At 38.6% G+C, this 21,384-nt stretch overlaps 1 protein-coding gene across 3 annotated transcripts in view; it reads right to left on the bottom strand.

The window, feature by feature from the left end:
• The window catches only part of SMARCA1 (SWI/SNF related, matrix associated, actin dependent regulator of chromatin, subfamily a, member 1), a 111,120-nt gene that overhangs the window by 66,192 nt on the left and 23,544 nt on the right, over window positions 1-21,384 (bottom strand). For all 3 annotated transcript variants that reach the window (XM_051967791.1, XM_051967789.1, XM_051967788.1), the window contains exons 7-9: window positions 8,652-8,807; window positions 7,417-7,548; window positions 5,800-5,868 (exon numbers count right to left, since the gene is read on the bottom strand). In XM_051967791.1, the coding sequence (XP_051823751.1) occupies window positions 5,800-5,868; window positions 7,417-7,548; window positions 8,652-8,807 (357 nt within the window). The remainder of the gene's footprint in view (window positions 1-5,799; window positions 5,869-7,416; window positions 7,549-8,651; window positions 8,808-21,384) is intronic.

The raw sequence follows: 21,384 nt of genomic DNA, 5'->3' as shown, positions 1-21,384 counted from the left end.
GTGATTAGAGGATAAAGAAATCAAGTGTTGGAATCCACTACAAGATAACTGCAATCAACCAAATCTACCAGCTACGGCGGGGGGGGGGGGGGGGGGGGGGGGGGGGGGGGGGGGGGGTTCCTATTTAGATAGTGGGGCAGGCAGGAAGCCAGAGAGCACCCCGTTTTACCCTAATAATGTTGAATTGAAAGGCAATGAGAATGAACCAGGAGCTCCAGCATGGGCTGGAGTGAGGATGCTAACAGGAAGCCTGGGCCAAACAAAAACACAAGGATCAATCCTATTAGGCTCGTGACAGAGCTTATATCCGAGGCTTCAGGAAGGAAAGGGAAAAGCCATTCCCCATGTAGCTAATTAATGGAGCATACTGGAACACGTGCTTCATGTGCAAACACAGACTGGGTCACCACGGGCTGGATAGTATTTAAAGTTTTGCTGAGCAATAGGCTCTGATTGCTAATGTTCAGCATTCATACACACACATTCAATACCCATCATATACCAGGTATCATGGAAAAACTAAAACAAAACTGTCTCTAATTAGGGATAGGGTAATAGTAACTGAAAGGGAAAGCAAGGAAGGGAGATCAGAAGAGGCTTCCTGTAGAAGGTAGTACTTGAGTGTGCAAGCCTGGCCAAGGCATTTAACCTGTGGCGGCCTCAGTCTCCGCATTTATCAAATGGGGAGCATAACAGCACCTACTTTCCAACAATGCAATGAAGATCAAATGAAATAACAATTGTAAATGGCTCTATCAGTCTTAAAGTGCTCTATAAATGCTAGCTAGTATTATTACTATTGTTAAGAGGTAGAGGAGAACTTGTGCAAAGGGCATCCTCTGTTGCTATTACCCATAAGCTGCAGGTTTCCGTATTTGGTCTATACATCTCTTCATGACTGACCGACTTGTGATGTTATCATGCTTTGTACTGTGTAGGAATTGGGATGCTTAGTTTAACACATGTGATCCTGTCGTGTACTATAAAGGAAGGCTAGAAATTCTGTTGCTTGTGTGCCCTATTGACAGCTGTATGAAATTTTAAGGTAAAGGCCACATGTGTGAATTGGACTATGAATTGGATTATATGATTGAGAAGTAAGTCTTCTCAATTTATGTACTTTTATAATATGTGTTGGCTTGGGCTGAATATTTATTCAGCAAGAAAACAAGGCTAATTTTTTTGGCCCAAGTACATCATCAAAACCAGAAGAGTCTGAAGTAGACAAATAAAGCCCTAATAAGGGAGGACTATGAACCAAGTAGTAAGAGAAAAATGGCTTCCTTTACTTACTCTCAGTCCAGATTTATTTAGTAATTCAGAGAGGATTGGGGAATTTCTAAACTCAAGTCAAATAGTTGTCTGGGACAAAGTTATTTGATGCTATGATTCAGTACCAGAAAAAGGAACTGAAGGGAGAGACAATATTGGCCTGGTGGTACCTGGCCTGGGTGAGCTGGGGTTTTGTTAGCTGGGTGTGGTGGCTACAGAATCTTGAACTTACCCTAATTAGGAAGAAGCATTCTGTCCCTGTACTCTAGGACCTAGCTTCTCAAACTGTGAGTTGAGACCCTATGTGGGGTTTCAGAACTGAATATGGGGGGCCCAAATTATGATTTATTTTCAGCAAGTGTTTGATTTGTATACTTATATGCAAAGGGTCATGTAAAAACTTCCCTGGCAAAAAAGGAGCATGAGTGGAAAAACCTTAGAGACTGGAGCTGAAAAAGTTGGCAGATGGTCCTGAAGATGATCAAGCCCAAAAGGCAAGTAGAATGAGTAAAGAGGAAGAGAGAAATGATGTCCAGTGAGCAAACACAATGTGCCGCTCAAGCACGGTCCCAGAAAAGCAGCACAATGATGTGACCAGAGGACGAGAGGGAGCCATACATACAATAGCAGGGAGGTCAGAGTTGTGTTGTCCTGATCTCCCATGTTTCCTCTGTGTGTTACCTTGGATGAGCATCACACCTATGTGTATATCCTGTTCAGCCGTCCCTCCTCTTGAGAATGTATTTAGGGGAGGGTGTGAGAATGTTCTAAGTGGACTTGCTTACTGTGCTAGCTCATTAATTCTTTTGCTTCAAACTGAACTAACTGTAACTCCAGAGAATCTCTGGAGGGATGAGCAAATTAAGAGCGGATTAGAAGTTACCATGGATTGCTGAAAACAGGACAACAGCTACAAGGCTACCTGGGGTGCAGTAATAGCTCTGAAGGGGTTAGGACAAAGGCTAGGACTACATGGAGAAGTCCAGTTGGTAAAAAGTGATAACTGATTGTAAAAGTTTCAATCAGGGGCCTGTGATTGAGCTACAAATGTCCACACTGCTTCAAAGAAACAAGCCTGAAAATCTAGACCATTATGGAGAGAAGGGGAAGCTGTGGATGACACGCAAGGGGGTGCAATGTTCGTATTTCTGCTACAGCGGAGAGCCTGTGCTCCAAGTTTAGGCTGGTCTCTCTCACAGAGAAGGCAATGAGTCTCATCTTCCTCGCACCCCTCCCCATTCACAGTTGTTGGGGGGGATGAAAGACTCCTGAAGGACACAAAAGTAAAGCTTCCATGGGAAAGCCATCTGAGAGGGAATATAGGAGATGTTGTCAAGATTGAGATGACTGAGAATTATGGAGTATTATTACCCAGAAGAGAAGGGGGAAGGAATGAGTCCCTGTACAATTAGGGCTTAAAAACAGGACCTTCCTTGGAACAGCTAGATGGTACAGTGCATTCAGGAGGAATTGAGTTCAAATTCTGCCTCAGACACTTAATGCTTCCCAGCTGCGTGCCTCTAGGCAAGTCACTTAACCTTAATTACCTTGTCCAAAAACAAAAACAAAAACAAAAAACAAAAAACAAAAAACAAAACAAACAAACAAAAAAAAAAAAACCTAGGATTTTCCTGAAGAGAACTAGATGCTTTGAGAAGGAAAAAGCTGCCTGAATCATAGGAGCAATCTGATCAAGATCCAGCAGGGGGTAGAGGAAGAAGAAAAGAATAGTTACTGACACCCTGCTCAGGGGTATTAAGACAGCTATTTGTCAGGTGACTCAATAATAACAATAGGGCTCTATTATCTTCCTGGGGCATCTACCAAGGATTTAACAGGAAATTTCCCTCCCAAGATTTATAAAATTGAGGACATCTACCCAATTCCAGTAATTTTCCTGGGTATAAATGACACTTCCTGAAGGAACATCAAAAATAATATTGAACATTATGGCTGAGAAAATGAAGTCCAGGGTTGGGGGAAAAAAACATTTTACCAGTCGGTACTTTACACAACTCCATTAAAACTAAAAATTACAGAGAAAGTGCCGACCTTCACCACTAGAGGGAGTTCTCCTATCTGAGTTTTCTACATTAAAGAAAATTCAGATAAAGTTCTATCAAATTAAGAGAGGTGGGGAACACAATGCATGTGGCTTCTCTCTAGTTTTTAGCAGAGATTTGGGTAATATCTTCTGCTACTCTTGAGAAGATGGGGAGAGAAATAGGTTAGACACTTAATACAATCAGCAGGATTCAGAATTGGTTAGATGGCCATATGAAAAGAATGGTAGTTAAAGCATGGTTCGATGTCAAGATGATAGAAGGACCCCTGGGGATCTGTACTTAGACTTATGACATTTAACATTTTTATCAACCTGGCCATCCTCAGCAATGAGATGAACCAAATCAGTTCCAATGGAGCAGTAATGAACTGAACCAGCTACACCCAGTGAAAGAACTCTGGGAGATGACTAAGAACCATTACATTGAATTCCCAATCCCTCTATTTTTGCCCGCCTGCATCTTGGATTTCCTTCACAAGCTAATTGTATAATATTTCAGAGCACGATTCTTTTTGTACAGCAAAATAACGGTTTGGTCATGTAAAAAAAAATTTTATTAGTAATTCGGATAAAGGCACAGATGACATGAACTGCAGATCTATAAACAACACAGAACGGAAAGGGATGTTTAATACTCAGGATGGCAGAGTCAGGATCCAAAAGGATCTTCTTAGGCTAAAGTATTTGAGTGATCTACTGAGATGAAATTTAATTTTAAAATCTGTATTCTTGCACTTGAGTACCAAAAAAATCAACTTCACAAGTAAAAGTCAGGGAAAGCATGGATAGACAGCAATTGTCTTAAAAAAAGATCTGAGGGTTTTAGTGGACTAAAAGCTATGTGTTATAAGTCAATAATATGATGTAGAAGTCCAATGATCTAATGCAACCATGAGCTATATTTAGAGGAGTCAAGTTTCTGGGATTAAGGAGCTGAAAGTCCCCTTATAAGAGCTCATCTGGAGTATTGTGGAACCATGGTCCAACAAGGACATTGCTAAGGGGGAACGTATGCAGAGAAGGGCATCCAGGATAGTGAAGAAGGCCCTTGAATTTATTCCATATGAGGAGCTGGGTATGTTTAGCCTGAACAAGAGAAAATTAAGGCATTTATGCCAGTTATGTTCAAGGATCCGAAGGACTATCATATAAAGAAGATGAAGATCTGGGCTGTCTGGGGGACTCAGAGGGCAAAACTAGTAGCAGAAACTACAAAGTTTAACATCAGGAAAAGCTTCCTCACAATTAAAGGTGACACGAGAAGGAATGGACTGCCTTGAGAGATGATAGGGTCACCTTCCCCGGGGTCTTTTACCAATAGCTAGCCATCAATCTGGCAGGTATGTTACAATGGGGATTCCATTTGTGTAAGGGTTGGACTTGACAACCATGGAGGTCCCTTAAGAGTCTCAAATTCTGTGATTCTGAAAATCGATCAGTAGGGGGCTCATGAGTTGGGTTTTTGAATGGATATCAAGCCACAGAATACCCTGAGCTTAGGGGGTGGTTCATCAAGGGGCCCCATGTGCTCCACACATAGAGAAGATGAGAATCATTTTAGAGTGATCAGAGACAGAAGCTCTGGCTCTGGGACGTCACTGAGGAAACTTTTTCTACCGGTGCAAGTCGTCACCATCTTGGCCAATGGGGTCTTGGAGAATGAGTGGCCTTTGGCCTTTCCAACCTTAAGTGACTTGACCAGGGGCACGCAGCCAGGAGCTCTCAGAGGTAGGGCTTAAACCTGGGTTTTCCTGACTCTGAGGTCAGCTCTATCCTCTACTTAAGGAACTATATTAGGCACTCAGAAGTTGATGGTACAAAATGGATTGGATAGAAAACAATAAAGTGGGAAAGAGAGACAGCCTAGTCAGAACAGACTGGAATGTCCTAAGTAGGCATCCATGACAGTCAGACACTTGAGGGAACCAATGTGTGGATTTTGTGCTCAGGTTAAGATTTATTCTGCTCTATCTCTATGAAAAGGAAAAGTTGTCTTAATCTTTTTTTACTAGTAAAAAGGCAATTTTTACTAAATTATTAAGTAATTTACTAAATTACTTTTAGATTTACTAAAGTAATCTTTAGTAAAAGATTACTAAACCTTTTTTTGCTATTTTACTAGTAAAATAAAAATACTATTTATTTTACTAAAAATCTTTTTTACTACTTTTACTAAGTACTAATTTTAAAAAAGTACTTTTTTTAAAACTAATTTTCTACATACTTTTTTTTTTACCATGTGTCCAGCTAAAACCTGTTATTATCATCAATACCATCTCTGTACCCCAGAAATATAAATCCTAAAGGCACTTTCAGGAAGTAACTCGTCATGACGGGTAGCTAAAGGGCCCACCAGCTTAAGTTAGGGATTGCCCATTTCTATACCCCCAAGCTGGAGTTAACTCTGGGACTCCATTCATTTCATTTGTATTCACTCAATTATCTCAGTAATTATTACTTACGGCATGTAGTCTTTCCACAAGTTTTTGATCTCCAAGACAATTTTTAGTATCAAACCAGGAATCAAAATCCTATAGCGGGAGGGAAAAAAATTTGCAATTAAGTATATGTCTTTCCAAGAAATTAAATTAATATTTATTGAGACAGTTTACAGTAACTACAAATACAAGGAAGAATATGGGTAGGTGCCATAGGAGACATCTAAATTGTTGATGGAGACACAGAAGAAGACAGATAGCCTACAGGCTACAGGGAAACTGAGGTGGTGAAAGAAAGTCAAAGAAAGCTTTGAGAATGGGTAGCATTTAAGTGTGATTGCTAAGTAGGCTGACCCAGATAGACACAGAGGGAAAGGCACTGCAGGCAGGAGAGGCCAGTAGGAATATAAACAGTTGGAATCCTCAAGAAAATTAACAAAATCTAGTCCTCCACAATCTAATTTAATTCCTAATTGAAGTTGATCCTAAACCATTGTTTAACTATATGAACAGGTAGTGGGGAACTTCCAATCTAAGTTAGAGACAGATGATACCCAAAAAACAAAAGTTATCACACAGACAAGTGAACAAAGGATTAAGCGGGTGTTAAAAACAAGAGACAATGGGCACCAGAACTTTGTAACTGTCTACAGGCAGGTAATTTGGGCTCTGAGGAGAATCAGGCTCAACCACCCAAAAACCCACAAAGTTCAGATTGTTAGAGCAGCAATTTGTGCTTCTAGCAAAGAGAAAAAAGGTTATTATCATGTACCATGAATCCATCAGGGACCAGATCCTAATGGCTTCAAGAAATGGATATATGAAATCCTTTAAAAAACATTCTACAGTGTGTTAGCCCACTTGCTGAAACACTACTCAAAACACCTCAGTGGTGATTTTCCTATGTTAAATGTCTGAGCAAGTTGACACAAGAGGAGACTTGGGCCAGCTTTGGGCAATATCACATAAGTAGGAGCAGTCACATGTCATGTACATTTAGGTACTGGTTAATCTTGAAACCCTAAGATGAAATTTTAAAGAGACCTTTCCAGGTGTGTTCAAGCTTAAAATGGTTAAGAACTTAAATTCTTAAAAGTACTATAAACTCAATCAAGTTCTGTTTTACTAAGCTCTGGCTCCAAATTTCTTTTGAAATCATATTATCCACTAACTGTGATAGACTCCAACGTGGCTCTCTGCAACAATGAGATGATTTTCAAGGCAATTCTCTAATAAACGTGAGATAGAAAGTGCCATCTGCATCCAGAGAGAGAACTATGGAGACTGAATGTGGATTGGAGCATAGTATTTTCACCTTTTGTTGCTTGTTTGCTTGTTTGTTTTTCTTTCTAATGGTTTTTTCCCTCATGCATCATGAATATGGAAATATATTTAGAAGAACTGCACATGTTTAACCTCTATCCTATTGCTTGCTGTCTCGGGGAGGGGGAAGAAAAAGAGGAAGGAAGAAAAATTTGAAACATAAGATTTTGCAGAGGTGAATGTTGAAAACTACGGTTGCACGTATTGGGAAACAAAATGCTAATAAAAAAATAAAAAGTAATAAAAAAGAAATACCATCCAACTTATAAACAGATATTTGGCAACATGAGAAAATAAAAGTACATGGCTTAAATGTACCTCTGAAGAATTGAAGACATCAGGCAACAAGAAATTGAGCAACGCCCAGAGCTCATGCAGATTATTCTGCAATGGTGTCCCAGTCAGTAACAAGCGGTTTGTGGTCTTGAACTCCCGAATAATCTCAGAAAGCTAGAAATATAATAGATACATCAACAGTCCTCCTTAACAGGGTACTGAGAGATTGAGTTCTCACTCTCGAAAAGCTTTAAATGGAACAAAACATCAGGGAAGGTACTATGTTCGAGCACAGCAAAATGCCCATCCTCTCTGTGCTTATAGACCACAAAGGATAAGCACAGCTGGGACAGTCTTCAAGAAGTTCAGGGTTACTGAGATCAGATTTGATTATCTCCCTGGAGGCAAGGTTCAGCATCTTTACCTCATGGTCTCCTCATGGCCCAGCAACCTTGTTTACCCACAAACCTGACTACCTATCCTGAGCACTATGAGGCTAAAATCAAGTCCAATTTCATGAACACCCTATATTAAGCTTCTAAAACCTAGAGGAAACATGAAACTTAATCATCAAATGGCATTTAAGTTTTGCTTCTCAAGGGAAAAGCCAGATTATTAAAATGCTTCAAGTTAATTGCTAATGATAACGGCCACACTGATAAACAATTTTTATAATCTTTGCCCGCCCTTTTCTGAATACAACAAGCAAAGTACCATCACGCTGCTTTCTAACGGGCACTAATATGTGCCTATGAGTGGTTCTACTGTAATTCTGCTTCCCATTAAAGTATCCAAGTTGTCCAAAGAGACTATTCCCCCTAACATGAAAGGAGTTTTCCCAACTACTGCCAGAAATAAATGGCAAGATTGTCAACACATTTCATTATGATTCACAATCCTAATTTTACTTTCATAATTGCAAATGGTCAAGAAAATGTTTTTAAATCAAATAACACGCTATCTCAATAAAAGGCAAAAATTACTTCGAAATTATAATTATAAATTAGTTTATTAAATATAAGTGTTGCATCATATTAGTGTTAACTTAAACGTAAGGGAAATAATCACTGCATTCCCAATATCTTTTGCATTATAAACCCCATTAAACTCTGCTCTTATCTTCAGAGATGAATCCTAAAAAATTTGATTTTCCAACAAGAGTATATCACAATTCAAATCTACCTTGAGACACAGATTCATTATTATGACCTATCATGATCAAATAATAATAATGGTTTTTATAAAAACTTCAATAAAGAGATTGATCAGTAGCTTACCTTGGACTTTTCATTCTTAATTCTGTGAGCTTCATCAATGACTAAGTAGCGCCAATTAAATCTTTTGAACAGGGCCCTTTCTTTGATTACCATTTCATATGATGTGACACAAACTTCCCATTCTCCTGGTATTATTGTATCACGAATAAATGCAGCCTGTTACAGAATAAATTTGTTTCCATTAGAATGTCATTATATAAGATCATTGGTAAATTCTTTCCAAATTACATATTCTTAGCAAGCACCAGAGGATGCTTTTGGAAAAACTGAATAGAGTGTGGCCAAAAAAAGGGGGAGTTGGAGCCTCATATTATATAAACAGAAAGAACCCTAACTGGACAAGTGACCTAAGTGTTTTTTAAATTCATTAAAAATGGCAAGTAAAAGAAAAAATATACTTGTTTCAACTATAGAGGAAAAGGAGAGTTTTATCAAATAAATGGAAGAAAACAGTAGAGACAAAAATCAATGATCTTGATTATATAAAATGCTTTGGGGAGGAGTTAACGAAAAACCTTTAAAATTAAAAGAAAACAGATTGGTTTAAAAATTGTTTTTAATATACCAGAAAAAATTACTCAGAATCTATAAAGGTACTACTGCCCAGCTGTAAGATTGATAACACACAATCCCCAGTGTGAATTGTCAAGGGACATAAACAAACTGTGAAGGAATAAATACAAACTATTAGTAATCTCGTGAAAATATGCTCAAATTTCCCAATAATCAGAGAAATGCATACCGAGACAACCTTAAGATGCTACCTTATATCTACGAGAACTATTAAATTCAATGTTGTCATGGCTGCAGTGGAATATTTTGGTACAATAAAAATATAATCATAATTCAGAAGTATATAGGAAAGGGTCTAAAAGAGTCTATAAGAAGAAAAAGAATAAAAAAAGAGACCCAAAGCTTTAAATAGCCACAAAAGATATACAAAAAAAGGAGGGCAAGAAAAAGAAGGCAAGAAAACAGGCCCCAAGGGGACAGGCTATTCTCCCACAGGAGAATAGCCAGTTTGCTAATTCCCTTGAAGGGAGAGGGAGGAGAATGTTTGGAGGTTATCTTTCCCTACCTCAGAAGGTACTGGAAATACAGCAGCCTTAAATGGCCCCAGTCCCACTGCTGATCGGACCAAAGCTTTGACTTGCTCCATTTTCTGACTTGAGCAGATTATTTTGGTTCCAGTGATTTGGGTAAGATTTTTCTCTTTGTTTTATGTTTGCTGGATTGTTTTTCTTTTTTTATCCAAAGGCCAAATATACAAATACTTTCAGTTAACAAAAGTCAGGGTTAACAATTAAAAAAGAATTCTGTCTACTTTAGTAACTCCAAACCTAAAGTCTGAGAAAACATGCTCCCTGGTCCCTACAAGAATGAATTTTATATTTTTAAATAATGTACTGAAGTTCGGGGAGCTTCTTGTAAAAAATACAAGTGCTAATATCTACCAGTGAATGGAGACTGATGTCTGATGGGAGAGAAAAAGGGCAGAGGGAGAATTAGCAGGAAAAAGAGGAGCAAAGTTGGCAAGTTGGCATGGATCCAAACAATGAAAAGGCAGGATGACAAAAGAAAGAATGGGGCATCAAGAACCTAAAAATCCAAGCTAACATGATGGGATCAAGAAGAAAGATTCAGATAGAACAGGAGTTGAAGAACCCACTAAAATAGTTCAAATAATCATAAGGCTGATTATTTTAGGTTAATATTATGGAATAATGTCTAGGGAAGGTAGAAAAAATGGTGAAAGAGAAAATGCTATAATATATATCATCTCACAGCAAAGATGTTTAAAACCGTTTTGATCAAAAATTATTAGAAGAGATCAAGGGTAAGTAGGGAAAGTTCTTCCTGTACCCAGAATCAGAAGAGGGCTGGCTAAACCCAAGAACATGAAGGGGATGTGAGCTGAATGTCTTCAATCCCAAGCAAGCCAACAATCAGGGTGAAATTGACTGAAGAAATCAAAGGTCACATACCCTGAATGCTGGACCAGATATAGGTCAGAAGGAATCTCAAAAGAAATTAACATGAGGCAGTGAAGGACTATAGTGAGAAGGGCCAGTCTAATACAGGAAGACTACAATCCTGCTGAATAACTGAACTTTACCAGTAGGATTTTTTTCTATAGCCAATGAAAAATAACCATGAAAATTCACTGAAAGTCTCCCAAGTGCAAAGGAGTCGATTAAATTAAGGAGAGAATATGGAAAAGCTTGGATTGGGGAGTGGACGGGAGGGTGGGTGTGTCCATCTTAGCCAAGTGAAGATCTGACTTTGTGATTTGTGCCACCTGCTGGTTCTTCCACATTTTGCACAGCATGTGATTTTAGTCTTTTTTCATTTAAAAGAATTAAAATTATGCTTTAAGATGTCTCAACCCTTAAATCGTAACAGTCCGTCCCCTATTTTTTTCAGCTAAGGGCACAGAGGGGAAATCACTTTCCCAAACTTCTCCAAATAGTGACAGAGCTAGGCCTCAGAAACAAATCTGACACTCAGGCCCATGTTTTGTGTATACCGTGTTGTTCTAGAGATACGTGAATAGCTCACAAAACCCAGAAGCCAATCAGTACTTTGCATTCTTGAAGGGCTGAGTTGGTACTACACATGGATGGTGAGGGTTAACCCTACCGATTTCCCCAAAATAATCCCCAGCTAGTCCAGAAAACAGCTAACTTTGCATTACTGAAATAATGACTTCTGATAACACTGGGGGGGGGGGGAGAGGAAGAAAGTGAAATAACAGGGGAAAATAATCCTGGATGAGATAACCTTTCTCTAATTAACGATTCTCTCTTATATACCTATGTCATTCTTACCTGCCTCTATGTGTTATTATGCTAGGGCCTGCTGGACATGATAAGGGTGGGACTAAGTTATTCTATGCAATGGCCATGCTTTCTGTCAAGGAAGCTTCCCCATCTGTAGTATGCTCCAAACCTGGGAGAGGTGGTTGTAGAAGGGAGAAGCTCAATAGAGAACCATTAAGAACTACTATTTCTGAATGTTTCATCATCCAAGAGCCCACATTTGAAATGACTGTATCTAGAGGAAGATCAATATGTTAATAATGCAGATAGATGCAGATGAGTAAGAGGTTCAATAGCCTGGAGACGTGAAAGTCAGAACAGATCCCACACCCACCCCTCGGGTGCCTAATTTAATTCTTCAGGCAGACAAGGGAAGAAAAGAACCTCTATTTCCAAATTCATAAGCTGAGTATTTTAGTATATGAATGATTTATAAAATTAAGTCTAAATCAAGTAATTTTTCTTAAGATAAAATGGAGAGAATTACATAATTCATTGTGTTCCATACTTTGGAGGATAGCTCTTTATAACCCACACAGAACAGAGTGAATCCTTTATCTGAACTCTGTTCTCTAGAGGCAGAATCCTGAGACAAGAAAAGCTACCTATGTTCTCCAGGGCTGATTGTTCCATTCGATATTTGTGCAAAAGCAATTACACATCAAAGTACTAAGTCAACTGCTTATTAATGGGTTGTGTGGACACATCGATGTGTTCCGAAGACTAGGCCAATTGAAAAGTATCGATGCAGCTATAAATGCACCTTTGAGCCTAACTAAAAACCGAGCCTCCTCAACAGAAGGTTGGCCATTAGCAGAAGAATTCTTTGCTCACGGGAAGCCATAAAACAGGTGAAAACAGAAGTGGCCATCGGTCTTGCTGGATTCTGTTTAGCTTCTGCTGTGATGATGATAGAGTCAAAAAAAAAAAGAGATCCTACACAGGACCATAGCCCTAGAGCTAGAGGGGGATCTCAGAGACCAGCTGGTTCCATTTTACAGAAAAAGAAACTGAAGGCCAAATAGTAGAAATTACTTACCCAACTTCACCAACAGGAGCATAGCTCTAGAGCTGGAAGGAACCTCAGAGGCATCTAGTCCAATCCCTCATTTGACAGATGAGGAAATTGAGGCCCAGGGAAGGGAAGTGACTGCTTTAAAGTCACGCACAGTCTTGGTATTAGAGAGAAGATTTGAAACCAGGTCCTCAGATTCCAGAGCCAGTTTTTCCCCTTGTACCACGCTGCCATTCAAGTAGAGACTGTTGAGAATCATACAGTATTTAGGCCATCTAAAAACATGAACTACTGGTCCCCTAAATGTGAGATTTTTGTTCAAAAAGCAGTCAATACCCTACTAGTATCAAAAAAAAAACCCTTCTGGTAACAAAACCACATACACATGACAGTTTTGCTATTAATCAAAGCAGAAAACAAAGGCTCCGGCTTTTGAAGAGTCAAAAGAAGTTAGCAGGGTTGCTTTTACCATCTACCCAAAGGCAACAAGACATCATTTCATGGACTATTTAATCAGTTCATGTGCAGAATTGGGATGACGAAATCAAAAAAGACTAAAGGCCTAAGTAATCTACAAAAATATCACACTTCATTATCCTACAACTTTCCTCCAAGAAAGCTCCAAGTAACCGATGGTCAAAGGACATGTATACAGTTTTGAAAAGAATAGCAAATTATCAGCAACCCTGTAAAATACTGGTCCAAATTACGAATAAAAAGAGAAAGCCACGGGGGGCAGCTAGATGGCTCAGTGGATAGAGCACCGGCCCTGAAATCAGGAAGACCTGAGTTCAATTCCGGCCTCAGACACTTAACCCTTCCTAGCTGTGTGACCCTGGGCAAGTCAGCCCCAATTACCTCAGCAAAAAAAATAATGATAATAATTAATTAATAATAATAAATAGAGAAAAGCACAGTGAAATTACTAATGTCTCACCTAATTCCCCTCAAAGTATCAAAGACGAGTTGTTTTTTTTTCAATATGGAAATAGTCAATATTGGAGAAGCTATGTGAAGTCTCTAACCACTCTGATTCATTCCCCATTCAGCTACCCAAATGATTTCCCTAAAATATAGATCTCACCATATCATCAACCCAAACCCTCACTCAATAAACTCCAGTCCCTTTTACCTTTAGGATCAAATATAGAATCCTTTCCTTGGCATTCAAAGCCTTTTATAGCCTAATTCCCTCCAACCTTTCTAGTCTTCTTAGGCCTTACACCCTACTCCATATGCTCTTCCAGCCAGTGACACAGACCTCCTGGCTATTCCAGGACCAAGATAGTGCATCTCTCGGCTCCAGGCATTTTTCCTGGCTGTCACCCCATGCCTGGCTTGCTCTCTCTTGATCTCTATCTCATGGTTTCCCTGGCTTCCTTCAAATCCCAAACAAAATGCCATCTTCTACAGGAAGCTTTACCCAACCCCTCTTAATTCCAGTGCCTTCCGCCTGTTTGTTATTTTCTATTCATCCTGTATGTCGCTTGTTGGTGCGTATCTGTTTTGTTGTTGTGTCCCCCAACAGATTGTGAGCTCCTTGAGGGCGGATTCTGCCTTTGGCCCCTTTTAGTATCCCCAGGACTAGCACACAGTAAGAACTTAATAAATGTTTATTGATTGACAATGCACTGTTGGAGCTATGAACCTGACAATTCTCTTAAAACAATTTGGCATTTTGTGAAAAGAGTAACTGAACTATTCACATCCTTGATCCAGCAATCCCAACACCAAGTGAAAATTCCAAGCATATCAAAAACAAAAAAGTGGGTTCCATATACACCAAAATAATTAGAGCAGCACTTAGGCATTAATCAATTGGGAGATGGCTAAAGAAGCCACGCTATATGAACGTAATACAACACTTCTTGGGCGATAAAAAAACAATACCAAGAAAACAGAGAAACGTGGGAAGACCTATATAAACTGACACAGAGCAAAGACAGTCAAACCATGGATAAATGGATGACTATAACATTAAACAATGATTACGGTAATTTTAACAAAGACAACACTAAAAAACACCTTAAATAAGATTAAAAAGTGACAACTAATTTCTGTTCCAGAGAACCAATTTTGCAAACAAACCTCCTTCCTCTGAGCACCAACAGATAACCATGCTATCTGATGTTGTCACCGTGCTGTCACAAAACCTACTGGTTTTGGCAAGACATCTTTCAGCGTCTGTGGAAACTTAAGCCCCTAGGGCACACAGTCAGAAGGCCAAGCGGCTCCAGGATGAGAAGGCCATGCTGAAGAACTCTTCATTTTTAACTCAGAAAAGCTCAATGATGAGGAAATGGTTTTTACAGTAAAATGGTATGATATGGTATAAAAACAAAAGATAAAATGAAAACCTTAGAAAAGGTTTTTATCGACAGCTTTCACCTTCATGTCCAAATACATCCCTTTACCCACCCCAACTCAGTCATCTCCTGTAACAAAGAATAAAAAAAAGCAAGGGGAAAACAACAGTTCAATAAAACTAAATCTTACAACATAATAGCATACCGCACCCATAGTCCCCACTTCCAAAAAAAAGAAGGGGTACATTTCATCCTGTCTCTTCAGGTTCAAGCTGAACCGTCATAATTTTATAGTGTTGTTTTGGGTTTGGGTTGCCATGGCTCTTTTCATTTACATTATGGAGGTATCATGTATACTCTTTTCATTAGAGCCATATCACTTCAGGTCAATCTTCCCATGCTTCTCTGAATTCTTCATAGTCATCGTTTCTGAGAGCATAGAAACAGTTTATTGCATTTATGAACCACAACTTGTTTAGTCATTTCCCAATTAAGCAATCTAGAAGCATATGAAGCACCTATTGTGTACCAGGCACTGCGGTGGGAATACAAGTACAAAGAATAAAACAATCCCAACTTGTATAGAGTTTACATTCAAATGGGAGAGACAACAAGTACGTGTAAAAATATACACACTATAAATAGTGAATAAATGACAAGCAATTGAGGAGGAAGGCACAAGCAGTTGGGGGCGGGGGGGAATCAACAGACTTTATGCAGAAGATGTTACGTGGTGTTGGAGCGGCTGTGAGCTGATCCAACCATTCTGAAGAACATTTTGGAACTATGTTCAAAGGGCTATCAAACTAGGATCTAACAATACCACTACTAGGTCTATATCCCAAAAAGATCAAAGAAAAAGGTAAAGAACCTAGTTGTACAAAAATACTGATAGCAGCTCTTTTTGTGGTGGCAAAGGACTGGAAATTGAGAGGATATCAATCAACTGGGGAATGACTGAACACATTGTGGAATATGATTCTGATGGAATAGTGGTGTATTAAAAGAAACAAAAAGAGAGATGATTCAAAACTTACATGAAGTGATGCAAAGTGAAATGAGCAGAAGCAGCAGAACAGTGTACACAGTAAATGGTGACCTACTGGGAATAAATTAGCTATTCTCAGCAAAACAATAATCCAAGACCATCTCCAGAGAAAGAACTGGTAGAGCTTGAAGGCAGATAAAAGAAACTTTTTCTTGACAATGATCCAAAGGACTCATGATGAAAAATGCTGTCTGCCTCCAGATTAAGAAGTAATGGAGGGGCAGCAAAGTGGCACAGTAGATAGAGCACCAGCCCTGAAGTCAGGAGGACCTGAGTTCAAATCTGGCCTCAGACCCTTTAAACTTCCTACCTGTGTGACCCTGGGCAAATCACTTAACCCCAATTGCCTCAGCACCCCCCCAAAAAAATTCATTTAAAAAAAAAACTAATGGAGTGTGAATGCAGATTAAAACCTGTCCCTGTTAACTGTCTTTATATTCTTGAATTTTTTGATTCCTTCTCTTTGAAACATAGTTAATATAGAAATGTTCTGCATGACTATACATGAATAATCTAGATCAAATTGCTTAGCTTTTTCACAGTGCGGGGAGAGGAAGCACAGAGAGAATTTGGAACTCAATTTTTGTTTAAAATAAATGTTAAACAACTCTTTTTGTAGTGGCAAGGAATTGGAAACAGAGTGGATGCCCATCAGCTAGGGAAGGGTTGAATAAGTTATGGTGTAAGAATGTAATGGAATATTATTGTTCTCTAAAAAATAATCAGCAGGATGATTTGAGAAAAGGCTGAAAAGACTTACATGAACTGATGCTAAGTGAAGTGAGCAGAACCAGGAGATATATAACAACAGCAAGATTATGGGATGATTCATTGTGCTGGACTTGGCTCTTTTCAACAATGACCTAAGGCAATTCCAATAGACTTGTGATGGAAAAAGCCACCCACATCCAGAGGGAGAACTATGGACACTGAATGTGGAACAAAATTTCATTTTTTTTTGATGGCGGTGGTGGTATTTGCTTGTTTTTTTCTTCTTTCTCGTGGTTTTTTTTTTTCACTTTAATTGATTTTTCTTGTGCAGCACAATGAATATAGAAATATGTTTAGAAGAATTGCATATAAATTTAACCTACATTGGACTGCTTACTGTCATGGGGGGGAAGGGGGAAGGTAAGGAGAAAAGTTTGGAACACAAGGTTTTTGTATGGGTGAATGTTGAAAACTATCTTTGCAAGTATTTGGAAAAATAAACAGCTATTATAAAAAAAGAAAAAGTGAATGCTAAAAAATTTATTTACATGTAACTGAAAAAAAATTTTAATCCTCAGAGGAAAAAAAGTAAGATGGTTCACGAGGCACATCTTAAAAAGACAGAATGACTCTGTGAGGAAAAGGCAAAAGACAACATATTCAGGCACAGGCATAGAAATGGAGTACCTTGTGGGAAGAACTAGGAGAATATCCATTTAGGTGAATCCCAAAGTGTAAGAGGAATCGTACTGTCCAATCAGTCTGGGAAGATTAGGATCACGTGGTATAAGGCTAAAGTGATGGGTGTATATTTTGTCTTAGAGGCTGGAATTAACTGAGTAAGGAAATGACATGGTCAGATGAACATTTAAGGAACATGGCTTTCATAGCAACGTGTGAGATGTACTAGACAGGACAGAGAGAAGAATTAGAAGACAATTGCAATAGCCCAGCCGAGAGATGACAAGGATCTGAATGAAGGTTATAACCAGGTGGTGAATTCAGTTACAGATTTTATGAAGGTAGAAAAACAGCAAGATATAATAATTGATTGCCTATTTAGGGTGAGGAATCAAGGATGATGCTGAGATTATAAACCTGGGGAAATGGAAGGATGACAGAAATAAGGACATTTGAAGGAGGGGAAATCTATCTAGGGGAGAAAAGATAACGAGTTCAGTTTTCAACATTTTGAGCTTAAGATTTCTCCAGAACTGCCATCCCTATCCAGAGAGAGAACTACTGAGATTGAATGTGGATCAAAACATAATATTTTCACCTTTTTGTTGTTGTTAGTTTGCTTGGTTGTTTTCTCTCTCATTTTTTCCTCTTTGATCTGATTTTTCTTGCACAACATGATGAATATGGAAATATATTTAAAAGAATTGCACACATTTGACCTATATCAGATTGCCTCCTGTCTTTGGGAGGGAGAGGATAAAAGGGGGAAGAGAGAAAAGTTTGGAACACAAAAGTTTTACAGAAATGAATGCTGAAAACTATCTTTGCATGTATTTGGAAAAATAAAAGTACTACTGGAGGAAAAACGACTTCTCCAGGATACCCAATTTAAAATGCTAATAGGAAAGACAAGAGCTGGAATCAAAGCTCTAGGAGTCACCTGGATACATTGACAGTTAATGCATGGGAGTTTATGAAGTTACTGAGAGGGTGCAATATAGAGAAGAGATGAGGGTTTAGGACAGAACCTGGGAAAACCCATAGTTAGGGGGCATAATATGAAGAATGAATCAGCAAATGAGACTAAGGAGTGCTTAAATAGGCAAAAAGCAAACCTGGAAAAAGTGTCACAAAAACCAGGGAGGGGACAGTATCCAAGTAGGAAGGGAAGGTGACGATGTCAAATGCATCAGACAGGGTTAGGACTGACCAACAGATTTAGCAATAAGAGACCATTAGTAATTTTCAAGAAGTTTTTATTGACTCATAAGATCAGAAAAGAGATTATGAAAAGATAAAGAGTAAGGAAAGAGGAACAAAGGCAGCAAATATAGAACTTTTTCAAGGAATTTTACAGATAATGGCTAGGCAAGGCCAAGGGAAGATTTTTTTTGTTTTGTTTTGCTTTTTGCTGAGACAATTGGGGTTAAGTGACTTGCCTAGGCTCACACAGGTAGAAAGTATTAGGTGTCTGAGACCAGATTTGAACTCAGGTCCTCCTGACTTCAAGGATGGTGCTCTATGGACTGTACCACCTAGCTGCCCCAGGAAGTTTTTTTTAAAAGATGGACAAGAGATAGACATATTTGAAGACAATAAGGAAGAAAGCAATTGATAGTGAAAGATTGAGGATTTGAGAGCGGAGGAAAGGAATGGTGTAGTTTACCAGAGAAAAAGGGGGCAGAGGGAACAGACTGGTTTTGCAAAAAAAAAAAAAAAAAAAAAAAAAAAGGCCATTTTTCCATCAGAGACTGGGGGAAAGAATGAGTAGAAGTTGAAAACAAGGGGGTCTGAGATGACTAGAATAATAGAAGACGTAGATCACAATGCACGTTCTTAACTTTTCTCAGTAAAGTAAGAGGCAAAGTCCTCAGTTAAGGGAAAAAGAAGGAGGGAAGAGCTTAAGTAGGAAAAAAGGGATTTAGAATAGCTTCTGAGGGAAATGAAACAGGGAATCAAATGGGGAGAAATCAAAGCACTCCTTGCCCCAATGAGATGAAGTTGGAGAATAGGAATTTGGAATATACCATTGTGATTTTCTCTAGCTTCTTCAATGGCTCATGAAGAAGAGCAGAAGAGGTTGATGGTAAAAGGAATTCAAGCAGATGGTAAAAGGAACATCAGGAAAAAAAGCTGAGGTTTAGCAAAAGAAGAATGGCTACAGGGCAAGGGCAAAAAATGATTCAAGAGCAGAAGACAATTGAGAACTGAAATGGCTAATAAATGGGCTGAGGTTGAAAGGGAGGAGTGACATCAGAGCAGGAGTAATGACCTGCAAAAATACTGAAGGGAATGGAGGTTTCGATGGGCTTCTATTTTGTTTCCAGATCCTTGCTACTATAAATATGTTGGTGCATATAGAACCTTGCTTTCTATCTTTGACTTCCTTAGGATCTATCGCTAAGCAGTGGATCAACAGGCATGAACATTCTAATCACTTTTTTCCCATCATTGCAAATCTCCCCAACCTCCTCCCAGAAATTTAGAGGTTGTTTTTTTTTTTAATTTGAGCATTGGAACAACACAAAACAGCTCAAAACCTGAACTTGACTAATATCTTGGAAAGAAAACGGCAAGTTGCCAACATTTTGAGTGATTTCAGACATCACTGTCTGTGTTTCTAGTCAGAACATGATCTGGACAGATGTCCACATAAATCCCAAATCAGAATATAGGATACAGAAAAGATGCTATGTGCAACTATCAAAGCTCCTACCCAATCAATGTAAATAAATTTTGACTATGGAAAATGGATAAAAGTAAAGACATTGGCTGCTCTTCCCTAGAAAAGTTTAATCAATATAAAAAAGTTATCACAACAAAGAGGTCAAAAGAGTCTCCATACTGTTTCAGTTAGGAAACCCTTGATCTCTTTGCCAAAAAGAGCCAAGTCAGGACAATTCAAATTTGTATAAATTCCTGCAAAATATTACAGAGAAAGATGACAAAATTTCAAACAGAATCACCTAGCAAAATAGTGAAAAGTCTTGGAAAGAAAAATACTGAAAGTTCTCTCCAAGACACACCTAAGCTAAATCATCCCACAATTATGTATTTAAGAAACTAGAATGCAATGCAAAGATGAATTACTATCTCTTTCCATATTGTACTGTTGTATTGCTATTGCTACCTGTTCTTATCATCGAGGCCATAATAACAGGAGATGGAGACTTGTAAGTGAAACAATAGTATGATAATAATGAGTTCAAAATTGCTTTTACATTTGGTCTCCCTCCCAAAATAATCACTGATGGATCATTATCATCTTTCAAGGACATTGCTATATTAAGGTGCCCCAGGGATTCATGCTTGACCCTGGACTATTTAACAATATTATCAACAATTTAGATAAAGTCAGAGGCATGTTTATCACATATGCAGGTAACCAAAAGATAAAAGGGAAAGCTAACAGATGACATAAAGAATATATGAAGAAATCTTAGGCTGCAACACTGGACTAAATCTAAGAAAATATATAAAAGGGGGAAATATAAGGTCTTACACTTGAGATCAAAAAAATGAGGTTCATAAGTACAAGTTGGGGGGAGGTGTAAGAAGACAAGCAACTAATCTAGGAGATCTTGTAAACAGTGGGCTTGATCTAAGTCCACAATACCATATGACAATCAGAAAAGTGAATGCCATTTTATATATTAAATATGTATACAACATATAATATGTATACAATATAGACATTAAAAGAGGTGTAGAGTTCAGGACTAGGGAGGTGATAAACTTGCTGTGTGTGCTCAGTCCCAGTCAGAGCCTTTCTGGAGTAAGTTATAATTCCGTGATAGAATATGCAAAGGAGGACAACCAAGATAGTGAAGAAGTTCCAATTCATGCCATGAAGATGGGTTGGAGGAACTGGGTATATTTTTAGCTTGAAGAAGAGAAGACTTTTTGGGAAGGGTGGAGAGAGAGAAAAAGGAGAGCTATCTTCAAGCATCTGAAAGGCAATCATCTGGAACACAGATTTGATTCTATAAGAGTCAAAGATTTTGAGATAGAAGGTCAGAGATCATCACATTCTGCTTTGTCCCAGAGGGCAGAACTAAGAACAATAGGGAAAAGAGGCAAAGAGGTATTCGAGGCTAAACTGCCTAAAAATGAGAGGTTCTCCAACAGTGGACAAGTTGCCTTGGGAGGTCTG

Source organism: Antechinus flavipes, chromosome X (genome assembly GCF_016432865.1).
Source record: "Antechinus flavipes isolate AdamAnt ecotype Samford, QLD, Australia chromosome X, AdamAnt_v2, whole genome shotgun sequence".
NCBI lineage: Eukaryota > Metazoa > Chordata > Mammalia > Dasyuromorphia > Dasyuridae > Antechinus > Antechinus flavipes.
The sequence above is the reverse complement of the archived record's forward strand: the minus strand, read 5'-3'. Positions and strand labels throughout refer to the sequence as shown.